At 44.0% G+C, this 14,067-nt stretch overlaps 1 protein-coding gene across 1 annotated transcript in view; it reads right to left on the bottom strand.

Annotated features, from left to right (window-relative positions):
• Positions 1 to 14,067, bottom strand: part of rnf123 (ring finger protein 123) — a 148,991-nt gene that overhangs the window by 102,350 nt on the left and 32,574 nt on the right. Inside the window, exons 12-17 of the mRNA XM_062970118.1 lie at positions 9,736 to 9,840; positions 7,728 to 7,853; positions 7,491 to 7,583; positions 7,256 to 7,329; positions 4,607 to 4,724; positions 4,284 to 4,383 (exon numbers count right to left, since the gene is read on the bottom strand). Of these exons, the coding sequence (XP_062826188.1) occupies positions 4,284 to 4,383; positions 4,607 to 4,724; positions 7,256 to 7,329; positions 7,491 to 7,583; positions 7,728 to 7,853; positions 9,736 to 9,840 (616 nt within the window). The remainder of the gene's footprint in view (positions 1 to 4,283; positions 4,384 to 4,606; positions 4,725 to 7,255; positions 7,330 to 7,490; positions 7,584 to 7,727; positions 7,854 to 9,735; positions 9,841 to 14,067) is intronic.

Raw genomic sequence — 14,067 nt, 5'->3', positions numbered from 1 at the left:
TCAAGCTTGAGCTCAAAAAGCAAAGGGCTCAACTCTAGCTTATCCACAAGCTGTGTGGGTCTGTCTACAACAGGAAATTCAAAAACACCTGTCTCCAGAAACTCTTACTGAAAATATATGAACAGTAAAGCAGAAAGAGAAGGGGAGATAGATAATCTGGCCTCATCAACTCCCCCTAGTTTGTTAACAAAGCATAAATTTGGCTACTAAAATGGAAATCATAAGAAAAAAATGGAAGTTTAGAAAAGTCACCCTGGATGCATTTTGAAAGAAGTTTCAAGTAGTATCTAGAAAATTGAACAGGGGTTTTTTTTCTGTAAGGATTACCTGACATTATTGTTTCATTTTAAATGTGCACATCAATAGTTTTGAATAAAAAGTTTGCTGAAACATTGACTGCTCTTTTTTGCTTCAGGAACTTAACCCTACTCTTTTCACGTCATTTCTGCTGCTGATACCAAATTTTCTGTTAAAGAATGCCCAGGAACACACCTACTTTCTTTACTAGGGCACTGCTTCTTAAACTATGGGTCCCAACCCCAAATGGGGTCCGCTTAGCTCAATGTTTGTCGTCGTCTCACTCGTTCAGTCGTTTTCGACTCTTCATGACCTCATGGACCAGTCCACGCCAGAGCTCCCTGTCGGCCGTCACTGCCCCCAGTTCCTTCAAGGTCGAGCCAGTCACTTCAAGGATACTGTCCATCCATCTCGCCCTTGGTCGGCCTCTCTTCCTTTTTCCTTCCATTTTCCCCAGCATCATGATCTTTTCCAAGCTTTCCTGTCTTCTCATGATGTGGCCAAAATACTTCAACTTTGCCTCTAATATCCTTCCCTCCAGTGAGCAGTCGGGCATTATTTCCTGGAGGATGGACTGGTTGGATCTTCTTGCGGTCCAAGGCACTCTCAGGATTTTCCTCCAGCACCAAAGTTCAAAAGCGTCTATCTTCTTTCGTTCAGCCTTCCTTATGGTCCAGCTCTCGCATCCATAGGTTACTATGGGGAATACCATTGCTTTCACTATGCGGACCTGTCAGGGTATTGTGAATTGTGTGAAATGTTAAAATCAATCTAGGCTGTTAGGAATGTTTTTCTGTATAAGCTTCAGCAGTGGAGGAGTTAATAAGAACCTGCTTTGATTGATGTAACACAGGACCAATGGGGTCAAGTCTGATTGACTGGGACTTCCTACATGATCTGTGGAATGCAGGGGAGTTTTCCTGTGTTCGGCAACGTCTAATCTGGGACGCACGTTGCCCAATTGCATCGGCACCTCCCCGCTGTCTCTGGGGTATGGGGCTGGTGGCGGGGGTCTCCACACTGGACGTGGCTGGATGCCGGCGGGAGCGGGAGGTTTTGCTCCAGCTCTTCCACTCTGGCCTCGGAGCCATTGTTTCCTGTTGGCAAGCATGACTTCGGCTCGTAAACATTGGTCAATGAGTCTTTCAAGAGAGTTTGGAGGATCCACCTTGGAGATTTCTTCCAACATCTCGATGTTGAGACCCTCCCGAAACTGTCCTCTGAGGGCTATGTCATTCCAACCGGTGCTTTGAGCCAGCACTCGGAACTCGGCTATGTACTGGGACAAGGGCCTGTCCCCTTGAGAAAGGTGCCGGAGTTTATGGCCGGCCGCCTCTAAATTGTCCTCGATCCCCCAAGTCGCCTTAAGGTGATTCAGGAAGTTTTGCGCGGAACTTAGGTGTGGGGAGGCTTCATCGAACAGCGCCGTGGCCCAATTGGCCGCTGGGCCGTCTAGGAGACTGTAAATCCACGCCACCTTGATGTCTTCTTGAGGAAACTCGGCCTGACGGGCTTCTAGGTATGCCTGGCATTGACGACGGAAAACATGAACCTTGGAAGCTTCTCCAGAAAACTTGGTTGGCAACGCCAGGGCAGGGAGACGGGTTCCGCGTTCCTTCAAGCCCCGTATTTCTCCCTCCTGCGTATGGAGCATATCTCGGATTCTGTCCACTTCATCCTTGGCGATGGTGTAGCTGAGTGGTTGGTCTCCCGGCCCGGCTCCGGTAGACATTCTGGCCTAGGTTAATTGGTGCTTAAGGTGGCGGAGTCAAACTGTCAGGACCCAGGCTGCAGAGCACCAATAACCATACACAGAGGCCAGAATCTATCTAATATCTTTATTGAGGAAATATATAAAGTTAATAAAAGCAAGTGTAGAAAATAGTTCAGAAGTAGACCTTTCAGGAAAGGTCAAAATTAGTCCAAGAAAACAATGTCCAATATGAAATATTAAGGTCCAAAGTTGTAATCCAATAACCGAAACACTCACTTTGCCAAGCAAAGTGAGGGGAATTGACAAGGTCCTTTAGTCCATGAAGCTTAATGCAAGGCTAGGAAGCAAACTAGATTCTTGGCAAACAAGGCTTGATTCAAGGCAACAAGAAGCGAGGAGCAAGAACTGGGTCCGTGGAAAATCCGTGGCGAGGTCCGGGGAACAAGGCAGGGCTGGAACGAGAACAAGGTCCTGGAAACTGGAGTAGCGTAGTCCACACACAATCTACTCCCGAAGCTGACGAATTGACTCCGCAAGGAACCCTTTGTGGGCAAGCATCTATATAGGATCTTGTTTTCCCGCCAAAGCAGACTTTCTCTGGGGAACAAGAACCGAAACCTAAACTGTCCAGATGCAGGACTCCTTAAACTTTCCCAAGGGAAGTAGACTTAATCTTCTAATTGTCTGGCAGCTATCCGGGCGCTTCGGCGAGTCGCCTCCCGCGCGTGTCTATCTTGATTATAATAAAGGCGGCGCGAAAATGTGGGAGATTTCTCCTCAAGGCTTGTTTGTCTGACTTCTTGTGGGCAAACATCCTGCAGCTGCAAGGGCTCCAAATCTGGCAGAAACGGTGGGAAACCCAAGTTTTCCTCTTCATCTGCCACAACAGTACTAGGAACGGGACTACATGGCCCATAAGTCATCACATGTCTCTGCTTTTCAGTATTTTATTGAGGTTGGCCATTGCTCTCCTCCCAAGAAGTAGACGTCTTCTGATTTCCTGGCTGCAGTCTGCATCTGCAGTGATCTTCGCACCTAGAAATATAAAGTCTGTCACTGCCTCCACGTTTTTTCCCTCTATTTGCCAGTTGTCAATCGGTCTGGTTGCCATGATTTTGGTTTTCTTGATGTTTAACTGCAGCCCGGCTTTTGCACTTTCTTCTTTCACCTTGGTGATAAGGCTCCTCAGCTCTTCCTCACTTTCAGCCATCAGAGTGGTATCATCTGCATACCTAAGGTTATTAATGTTTCTTCCAGTAATTTTAACTCCAGCCTTGGATTCATCAAGACCCGCACGTTGCATGATATGTTCTGCGTACAAGTTGAATAGGTAGGGCGATAGTATACAGCCCTGCCACACTCCTTTACCAATCTTGAACCAGTCTGTTGTTCCGTGGTCTGTTCTTACTGTGGCTACTTGGTCTTTGTACAGATTTCTCAGAAGACAGGCAAGGTGACTTGGTATCCCCATACCACCAAGCACATGCCACAGTTTGTTATGGTCCACACAGTCCACACAGCTCAATTTATTTATTTATTTCCAACATTTCTATCCTGCCCTTCTCACCCGAAGGGACTCAGGGCGGCGTCAATGTTAGGGTTCACAAAAAATTGCCAAAAATAAGTCTTCTGAAAGTCACCTAGTGGCTGGTTTAGACATTTCAGTGTTTGCTGTTTACAGTGGACTGTGCAGAAGATGCTTCAGCTGTACTTCATATAGAGGAAAATCAGTCTGTTTCTCAAGCCTTGTAAATGCTGATTTATTATAATAAACGTTTTGACAGGGAGCTCTGGCATGGGCTGGTCCACGAGGTCACAAAGAGTCAGAAGTGACTGAACAAATAAACAACATACCTATATTCCCGGGGCTGTGAAAAATTTATCAGGCTGAAAGGGGTTGCAAGTGAAAAAACTTTAAGAAGCCCCAAACTAGGGCCTATTTGTATTTGGAAGTGTCCAAGTCAATGATAATATGGCAATGCCCAGTTAGTGGTTAATACCTTTTCCTCCACACCAATGGTTCTCAATCTGGGGTCCTCAGATGTTTTTGGCCTTCAACTCCCAGAAATCCTAACAGCTGATAAACTGGCTGGGGTTTCTAGGAATTGTAAGCCAAAAACATCTGGGGACCCCAGCTTGAGAACCACTGCTCCACACTCTGGAGAGCACCTCACTTCAGTACATATAAGTACAGATATACTGACTAATAGGGTGATAATGCATTTTCTGCACTGCCAGTAAGATGCTGGATTCCATAATCCCACTCCCATACCTTCAATGCGTTTCTTGAGTCGCTGGCAGCCTCTCTCATATGCTCTCCTCCTCAGTCTTTCCTCAGCACTCTCTTCCTTTACTTCTTTTGTCTCTTTGCCCTGATTTTACAGATGATAATCGATTTGTTAGCAGGAAAAAAAGATGGGTTCACTAGGCTGGAAAGCATTCATAAAGGCCAACACAGCTGATTAGAAAGGGGCGCAACAAATGGGCATTTCCACAATTTATTCTGTGAGGAATATACCTAGACAAAAGATATGTCACAGCAGTTATGCTATAATATCCTGTAAATCCACAAGTTGCATGCACAATATTATTTACCTCTTTGTTGAAGCGATTTGGCCACCAGGTAGTGGGAATCAGTTCTTGTAAACCAGCCTCCTCCACACGCAAAGGGCTCTTTATGTAAAAAAACACAACTGAGCGCAACACATCAAATCTAGAATGAGTTAAGAGAGCTGACAGGTGTATATATGAGCAACTCTGCAAAACAGAGTTAACTCCACATGTACAAACTTGTGAACACTTAGGCTTCCCCATAACAGGCCAACTTGGAAGTGCTTAGGAGGTGCAGGGATAATAAGGTATCTATGGAAAGCTAGACATCAAGTAAATAGTCATGAGATACATATTAGCAAGTTTTTGCTAATTTTCAGCAGCTCCAGTCAAAGCGAGCAGTGAGGCAGCTATCCTCCCACTGTGTTGAGACAAGACTGTATGTTTCCAAATCAACTGTTGTGTTCAGTTTGTGTTAATGCATTCTGATGAGCTAGAAATCACACCCTTTCACATGGTATGAGTTATGAAAAACTGGAAAGGAATGGGATGATTATTTTTCTAGACATATGTTAAAATCATAGAACTGCAGACTTGAAAGGGACTGCAAGAGTCATTCTCGTTCAAATTTCCAGCGAGAAAGTCCACATCTTCCAAGGCAGTCTGTTACGCTGTCTGACCATTCTTACCATCAGAAATTTATTTGTAATGTTTAGCTAAAATAGTTTTTCTTGAAATTTGAATCTACTGGTTCGGATCCTACATTTTGGAAGAGAAGAAAACATGTTTGTTCTACCTAATGCAGGACCATGTTTCAAATAGCTGAAGGAGGTTCTCATATTTGAACGAGTTTTTCATAAAATCTCTAAATTGTCCTTACTTGAGGCTGAACTTCCCAGCTTCCCCAACCATCCTTTACAGAAATTGGTTTCCAGTCCATTCAACATCTCTCTTCCAGCTTTTTAGTGTTAAGCATTTTGTTTCATTTCTACTTCATAACAAGACATTTATCAGTTAGGCAAAATGTGTACAGTGCCAGAAACGATAATGGGAGGCGAATTATCCCCTTAGATGAAAACAGATTGTGCATGTATGGAAAGTCGGATCCCATAGCAGCACAACTAGTGTAGTCTTGACCTTTTCATTGATTCCACAGTGAAAATGCTACCAATTAAAACACACACACATATACATATGCTGTCTTGCAAAAGTTAATTCTGAGAGGGACATCTGAAGTGCATTTGCAAGTAAAGCGAGATTAAGATTCCATCTAGAAATGGCAACTATCAAGGCACCAGGTTTCAGATAATTTTGAGTGAAATCACAACTTTTTTCTAAAGTGTGATAATTCTACAGAGCTTATGCCTTAAACCAGGGGTCCCCAAACTTTTAAAGCAGAGGGCCGGTCCACAATCCTTGAGACTGTTGAGGGGCCAAATTATCATTTTAAAAAAACCGAATAAATTCCTATGCACATTGCACGTGTCTTATTTGTAGTGCAAAACAACAAAAACAATGAAAGAACAATACAATATTTAAAAATGAAAACAATTGTAACCAACACAAACCTATCAGGATTTCAATGGGAAGTGTGGGCCTGCTTCTGGCCAATGAGATAGTCAAGTTAATTAGGATTGTTATTGTTGTGTTCCTTCAAGTCATTTCAGACTTTGGGCGAGCTTAAGTCTAAAATTATTTATTTATTCATTTACTACATTTATTTACTACATTTATATCCCGCCCTTCTCACCCCAAAGGGGACTCAGAGCAGCTGTATGTACATATAATATATCATATTATTAGCACAGCACAATATTAGCATTATATATTACTATATTGAACTATACCACTATACTGTAATATATCTATATATATAAAAGAGTGATGGCATCAGGGCAGCGGACAAAACAACAAAACTACAGGCCCCCCAACCTCGAAATTTGACAACACAACCCATCATTCACGGCTCTAGGTTGATACAACAAAAAGAAAAGAAAAATAAAGTCCTAATTACAGGGAGAGGAATAATAGTTTTTATCCAATTACTGCCAGTTTGAAGGCTAAGCTCCGCCCACTTGGTCTCCTAGCAACCTACTCAGCCCAGGGGACAGGCACAGTTAGGCCTCACTTAGGCCTCTTCCACAGATTATCAGATTTTAACTGGATTATATGGCAGTGTAGACTCAAGGCCCTTCCACACAGCTATATAACCCATTTAGAATCTTATATTATCTGCTTTGAACTGGATTATCTTGACTCCACACTGCCATATAATCCACTTCAGTGTGCATACTAAACATAAAGACAATCATACAACAGACATTCAATACCACCACTACCTCAACAATTTCTCACCAACGCCACAGCAACGCGTGGCTGGGCACAGCTAGTGTAATATATAACATATAAATAATATTATTATATGGTATTATTATGAGTATTATATTGTATAACATAATATTATTATCAATATTATATGTATATACAATATACTATACTATTTAAAATGATATAAAAATATTATATTATAAAACTGAGGGCGGGGGCCAGGTAAATGACCTTGGAGGGCCACATCCGGCCCCCGGGCCTTAGTTTGGGGACCCCTGCCTTAAACTCTTGGCAGTCTAGGAACACTCACAACATCACGAAATTTTGTGAACTTTGAAGAAAAAAAAAGGTAGAAAAAAAGGATACAGAACATTATGGAGCAGATATTTCCTGGATTTCTCGTGCTTCAGGATAGCAATAGTAAGACGGAGGTAGTGAATCTGGATGAAGAACAGAAGGGACAATTGAGGCAAGCAGGAATATTCAGTGAATTAGTTTTCAAGACAACATACCTAGAACACTTTGCAACATTTTTGCAACTTCCCCAAAAGTACAGCCTTTACTCTTGAGCTTACTGTAGTGTCACAAAACTAAGACTTACTTGTAAGCCTAGATCAGGAACAATGGGAGAGAAACGGTAGGCCCTGAGTAGGGACATCAGCAGCTGCTTGAGGCATTCGTGCACTTCATAATCCTAAATGGAAGAAAAACCGTAAGCTTGAACATTGGAGTCAATTATCCCTCATGGAGAATTGAAGTGGCTAGAATGAATAAATAAAAATGTAACTATAAAACAAAGGAGGGGGTTTATGAGAATCAGAATACTCCAAAGACTGACCTCCATAAGAAGCCACATGAGATCCAATAACTGCTGAATAAGTGGGTGTGCTTCAACAGCACCTCCCCCTTCCAGGATGCTGAGTAGGAAATTCATAAGCACATCTTCAACCAAGTACACTTTGCACTGGAAAAAAAAAATCAGCACATTTAAGAGTAATTTTATAATCACACTGCAGCACAAAAAAATCAGGATCAGTCATGATACAACCAAAACAGTTCTTGTGATGCATCTTTAGCTACACAATTTTCCTTCTGGTATTCACCTAGGGCAGTGGTTATCAACCTGTGGGTCCCTGGATGTTTTGGCCTTCAGCTCCCAGAAATCCTAACAACTAGTTAATTGGCTGGGATTTCTGGGAGTTGTAGGCCAAAACACCTGGGGACCCACAGGTTGAGAACCACTGACCTAGGGAACAGGTGTATTCTTACCTGCGTTGTTTCTCAATCAAATTTTCCTTTCAGGTGTGTTTGGTTCTTAAGAAGCACCCCTATTAGGAAACACACTCACATTTCCTGCTATATGTCTTGAGATGCCTGCACAGACTCACAAGTAGGTAGAATTCATGTACAGGCAAGAGCCTGACAAATGAAGCAAGTTACATCTCTTTGTTATACGTATTCAAATAGCAACAGAAACCAAATCAAAACAAGGAGAATAAGCTTTAAAAGCTGGCTTTTCTTTGACCAGAAAAAGCTGATAGGTTATGGTGCTCCTATTATGGGGGAAGAGATTAATGATAGCCCAAAGCCTAGATGCAGAAATTCTCACTGAATCATGCTGCAATACAGCCTTCTGAAAACACACTCCTCCAAATCAGAAAGACTAGCACAGATGATAAGGGAGATTCTGCCCCCTTGTTTCCTATAATTCAGACACAGATTGTAAGGGCCACAGTTCTGCAGGAGAACATAGACTTTTCACATTAAAAGCACCAGTTGCCATTCCGGGCATATTCAGACAAATCTGGGGAAGATTCCTGTCTGAAAACCTGTAGAGGCATTGCCAATCGGTATAGACCACACTGGACTAGAAAGTAAGTAAGTAAGTAAGTAACTTTATTTTTATACCCCGCTACCATCTCCCAGCAGGGACTCGGGGCGGCTACACGGGACACAGGCCCAAAGATACAGAACAAGTAGATCAGTTAAAACATATTGCAATAAAAACACAGTAAAAACAGCATTTATACAAAACAGTTATTTTAAACAAAACAATACATTAAACCATAAAACTCAATTAACATAAATCAGTTAAAAATAAAGTAGAATAAAATGGACCACCAGGTTGGTGGAGGGGATGGCATGGAGGGGCCACTTAAACTAAGGTGCAATAATACAGTTCTAAAGTGCTTTGGGGCCAAAGGACAAAGTGTAAACGTTTCTGGACCGAAGGGGTGGGAGACGGCCGGCCAATTTGTTATGAGAAGAGGGACCTGTGCGAAAGAAGATGTATTAATCTGACTTTTGGTCATGGGGACTCAGTTATTCAAATGCGCAGCGAAAAAGCCAAGTTTTTAGCTGCTTTTTAAAAGAAGCAAGGATGGGGGCCTGCCGGATCTCCCCCGGGAGGGAGTTCCAGATCCAGGGGGCAACTACTTAGAAGGCCCGCTCCCTCATCCCCACCAACCGAGCCAGCGATGGTGGCGGGAGCGAGAGAAAGGCCTCTCCGGATGAACGAAGAGATCGTGCAGGTTCATAGGGGGAAATACGGTCACGAAGGTAGCCGGGTCCCAAACCATTTAGGGTTTTATAGGTATGAACCTGCACCTTGAATTGGGACTGGAAAATAATCGGCAGCCAGTGGAGCTCCTTAAACAGGGGAGTAGACCAATGATCTGTATAAAGCTGCTTCCTATGTTCCCTGTCTCAGCTGCTGAGAATTCAGTGACAGAAGACAAGCACAGACTCTTCTGAAATCACAGAATTAATTATTTACATCTCACATTATTGCAGGGATAAGATACTACCACTGCAAAACATTTGAGGTAAAAGCTAAAGAAACTCACCATAAGGGGTGCAAAATTGTTAAAAATGTGTGCCAGGGTGATGAGTACTGTTGGTTCTCCGTGGAGTTGCCAAGTGGAAGAGTCCCTCTCCACCAGCTTCCCTTCCTAAAAAAAATGAAATGCATGTTACACAACATTTTTAAGCAGACTCTAATTTCACTTCAGTACATTTTTGCTTACATTAGTGATAGCCCTTGGGCAGACCTCTACTCTCGCAATATGCCTTAGTTCTACAGAAAGGTATCAACCCCACTAATACTTTCTACAGCTTCACATTCTTCCTGACTAGGGAGTAATAGTTCATCAATATCTTGAGGGCCTGGAGCTCCATCCATGAGCTAAATATTACAGGGCTGCTGCTGACATTCAGTTAAACTACTATGCTGTGTGACTTCATCTTACTTATCACTTTTCTATCCTCTCTTGATTAATTAGCTCAGGTTTGTGCAAGAGGAGGAGAACAACATTCCGTGTAATGATGTCATAGCATCTTGTTTGAACATATAGGGTTTGGAAGCAGTCAGGTATGCCCCATGACTTTTAGTCTGTTCCTTGGTTTCTATCCATTCCCTTCCATCTTAGCAATTCACATCTTGAACACCAATGCAAATACTTTTCAGTTTGCATTATTGGGATCCAGAGAGGCCTATTTCACCAATTTTGATTTCTGATTTGTACACGAATGATTAAAGCCAATGTCACGCTGATATGATGGGATGTTCTTCTCCCACTGCCCCAATTTTACCATGTCCACAAAACCAACATCTGCAGGTTACATGTTTGGAGGACATGGAAGAAGGATTACCTTCCCCTCATTATGCTGAACTCAATGGGGAATAATAATAATAATAATAATAATAATAATAATAATTTAAAAAAAACTTTATTTATACCCCGCCACCATCTCCCCAACGGGGACTCGGGGCAGCTAACATGGGGCCATGCCCAGAGCAATACAATATAATAAAATATAAAAACAACATATCATAGCACCTTTAAAAAATACAATAAATGATAATAGGCATTACATCAATAAATCAAAAAACAATAAAACAAGGGCAGGCCGCATGAACACAAAGATAAAACCTGGAGTGAGAGGGACAGAGGGGTACTCCACTGCGGGCAGGGACATATGGAAGTGGGGTAATCTAGAGGATAGATGTTCGGGGTGGGAGTAACACAGAAATATTTAACAGAAATTACTCACCGAAGGCACAGCGGAAGAGCCATGTTTTCAAGTCTTTCCTAAAAGCTAACAGCGTGGGAGCTTGCCTAATTTCAGTAGGTAGTGAGTTCCACAATTGGGGGGCCACAGCAGAAAAGGCCCTCTCCCTTGTACTCACAAGGCGGGCCTGGGATAAAGACAGTGGTGATAAAAGGGCCTCCCCAGATGATCGTAAAGATCGGGCAGGTTTATGGAAGGAGATACGGTCACGGAGGTAGGTGGGTCCCAAACCGTTTAGGGCTTTATAGATGATGGTCTGCACCTGTCACGACCCAGGCTGCAGAGCACCAATAACCATACACAGAGGCCAGAATCTATCTAATATCTTTATTGAAGGAATATATAAAGTTAATAAAAACAAGTGTAGAAAATAGTCCAGAATTAGACCTTTCAGGAAAGGTCAGAATTAGTCCAAAAAAGCAATGTCAAATAAGAAATATTAAGGTCCAAAGTTGTAATCCAATAACCGAAACACTCACTTTGCCAAGCAAAGTGAGGGGAGATGACAAGGTCCTTTAGTCCATGAAACTTGAGCGTGGCTAGGAAATAACTTGATACTTGAAACAAGGCTTGAACGTGGAACAGGGTAACTAAGAACAAGAACAAGGTCCGTGGAATAACTTGGTAAAATCCGTGAAACAAGGCAAGGATTGATCCTGGGAAACAAGGCAAGGTCCGTAGATAAACAAAGGCTGGGAAGCAAGGCGAAGGCTGGATAGCAAGGCAAGGCTTGAGCAGGAGCGAGGCTTGAATCGGAGCGCGCTGTCCAGACACAACTCGCTCCGTAGGCTGACGAATTGACTCCGCGAAGTTACTACGCGGGCAAAACACCTAAATAGAGTCTAACTTTCCCGCCGAAGCAGTTCTCTGGGAAACAGAACCGAAAGCTAAACTCTGAGACCAGATGTGAGACTCCCCAAAGATTCTCACGAGAAGCAGTCTTAATTGGCCACATTCTTAGCTGCAATCCTCGCACTCCTGCGCGAAGCTGATTCCAAACTTCTCTGTTGTTTACAAAACTCCCGGCGCAAGAACACGGGAGAAGTAGACTCTGGGCTTGTTTGACATACTTCTGGGAGACAACTTTCCTGCAGGTGCAAGGTTCCCAGATCTGCCTGGGAAAGATCTGGCTGAGAGGAATCCAGTTCAGACTGGGAAGGTAAAAAACCCAAGTTTTCATCTTCATCAGAAATTACAATGTCCTGAGCAGGACTACAAGGCCCATGGGTCATCACACTATCCCCCTCCTCAAGGCCCCTCCCAAACTGGGGCCCTCTCCCCGAGGCGCGAGGTCGCGGTTTGGTGGGATAGGTCTGATGAAAGCGACGGGTTAGATCAGGAGCATGGACTGTGGAGGCGTCTTCCCAAGAGCGTTCCTCAGGGCCAAAACCCACCCAGTCAATGAGATATTGTAGGCGGCGGCGGTGAAAGCGAGAATCCAAAATGTCCTCAACCTCGAACTCCTCCTCCCCATCCATCAAAACAGGAGGGGGGGCCGGTTGGTCTGTATCAGGTCGCACACCATCCGCCGGAAGGAGCAGGGAACGGTGAAACACTGGGTGAATGCGCATTGAACGCGGAAGTTGGAGTTTGAAAGTCACGGGGTTTAATTGCGCCACCACTGGATAGGGGCCAATGAAACGGGCATCTAACTTCCGGCAAGGGCGGTGGGAGGGCAAAAAGCGAGTGGACAGGAAAACCCGATCTCCTACCTTGATTTCGGGGCCCGGCTGGCGATGTTTGTCAGCGTGGCGTTTATAGTCCTCCTTGGCTTGGTCCAGTTGCTGGAGCAAAAGTTGTTGCACCGCTGTGAGTTCCTGCAGCCAATCCTCTGCTGCGGGAACTTCTGAAGTTTCAATGACAGGGGGGAAGAAACGTGGATGGAAGCCGTAGTTTGCAAAGAACGGCGTTTCTTTTGTAGAAGCTTGAACTCCATTGTTGTAGGCAAACTCAGACAGTGGTAACAGAGAAGCCCAATTGTCCTGTTGATAGTTTACATAACAGCGAAGATACTGCTCCAAAGTGGCATTGGTGCGCTCCGTTTGCCCATCTGTTTGGGGATGATGAGCTGAAGATAAGCGAGAGTCTATGCCCAATAGTTTTTGTAGTGCCTTCCAAAAACGAGAGGTGAATTGAGATCCACGGTCTGTGACTAAACTCTTGGGCAATCCATGTAGTCTGAAAACATGTTGAAGAAATAGATCCGCAGTTTCTTTGGCCGTGGGGAGGCCTTCGCAGGGAATGAAATGGGCTAACTTGGTGAAAAGGTCCACCACCACTAGGATCGTGGTGAATCCACAGGAAGGTGGTAGGTCAGTGATGAAATCCGCGGAAATTATTTCCCATGGGCGAGATGGGGTAGGAAGGGGGTGTAAAAGCCCTGAGGGCTTCTCCCTTCGTATCTTGGAGCGCTGGCATACAGGGCAGGTGTTGACATATTTTTCCACATCCTTGCGGATCTTGGGCCACCAAAAATCCCTTAGGATCAAATGCATAGTTTTAAATAGTCCGAAGTGTCCTGCTGGTTTGCAGTCATGACACAGACGAAGCGCTTTTTCCCTGCCCGGTCCGGGTGGGATATAAACATGATTTCTATAGCAGAGCAGCCCATCTTTAAGCGAAAAGGGAAAATGCAGACCTTGGCGAAGTTGGTCCTGCGCCCAGGCATCTGCTTGCTGACTAGCCCTGATTTCTTGAGCACAGATGGGTCCTGGAGTAGGGGAAGTTGAACCAATGGGAATGGATTTGGTGTTCCCCACCGTGAGCGTGGCAAAGTTCTCGGGTTGTAGCAGTTGGGATTCAAAGGTCTCCTTGCGTCCTGCAGCGTATTCCGGTTTACGTGACAGGGCGTCTGCTTGCTTGGTTTGGGCTGGGGTCACATAATGGATCTGGAAGTTGAAACGTTCAAAGAATAAAGCCCAACGTTGCTGCCTCTGATTTAGTTTGCGGGCAGTTCTTAGATGTTCTAGATTACGATGATCAGTGTGGACTTCAATGGGAAATTTGGCCCCTTCTAGCCAATGTCTCCAAGTTTCAAAGGCTGCCTTTATGGCCAGTAGTTCTTTTTCCCAAATGGTGTAATTTCTCTCTGGTGTGGTTAGTTGACG

Source organism: Anolis carolinensis, chromosome 2 (genome assembly GCF_035594765.1).
Source record: "Anolis carolinensis isolate JA03-04 chromosome 2, rAnoCar3.1.pri, whole genome shotgun sequence".
NCBI lineage: Eukaryota > Metazoa > Chordata > Lepidosauria > Squamata > Dactyloidae > Anolis > Anolis carolinensis.
This window is presented reverse-complemented; position numbering and strand designations above follow the sequence as displayed.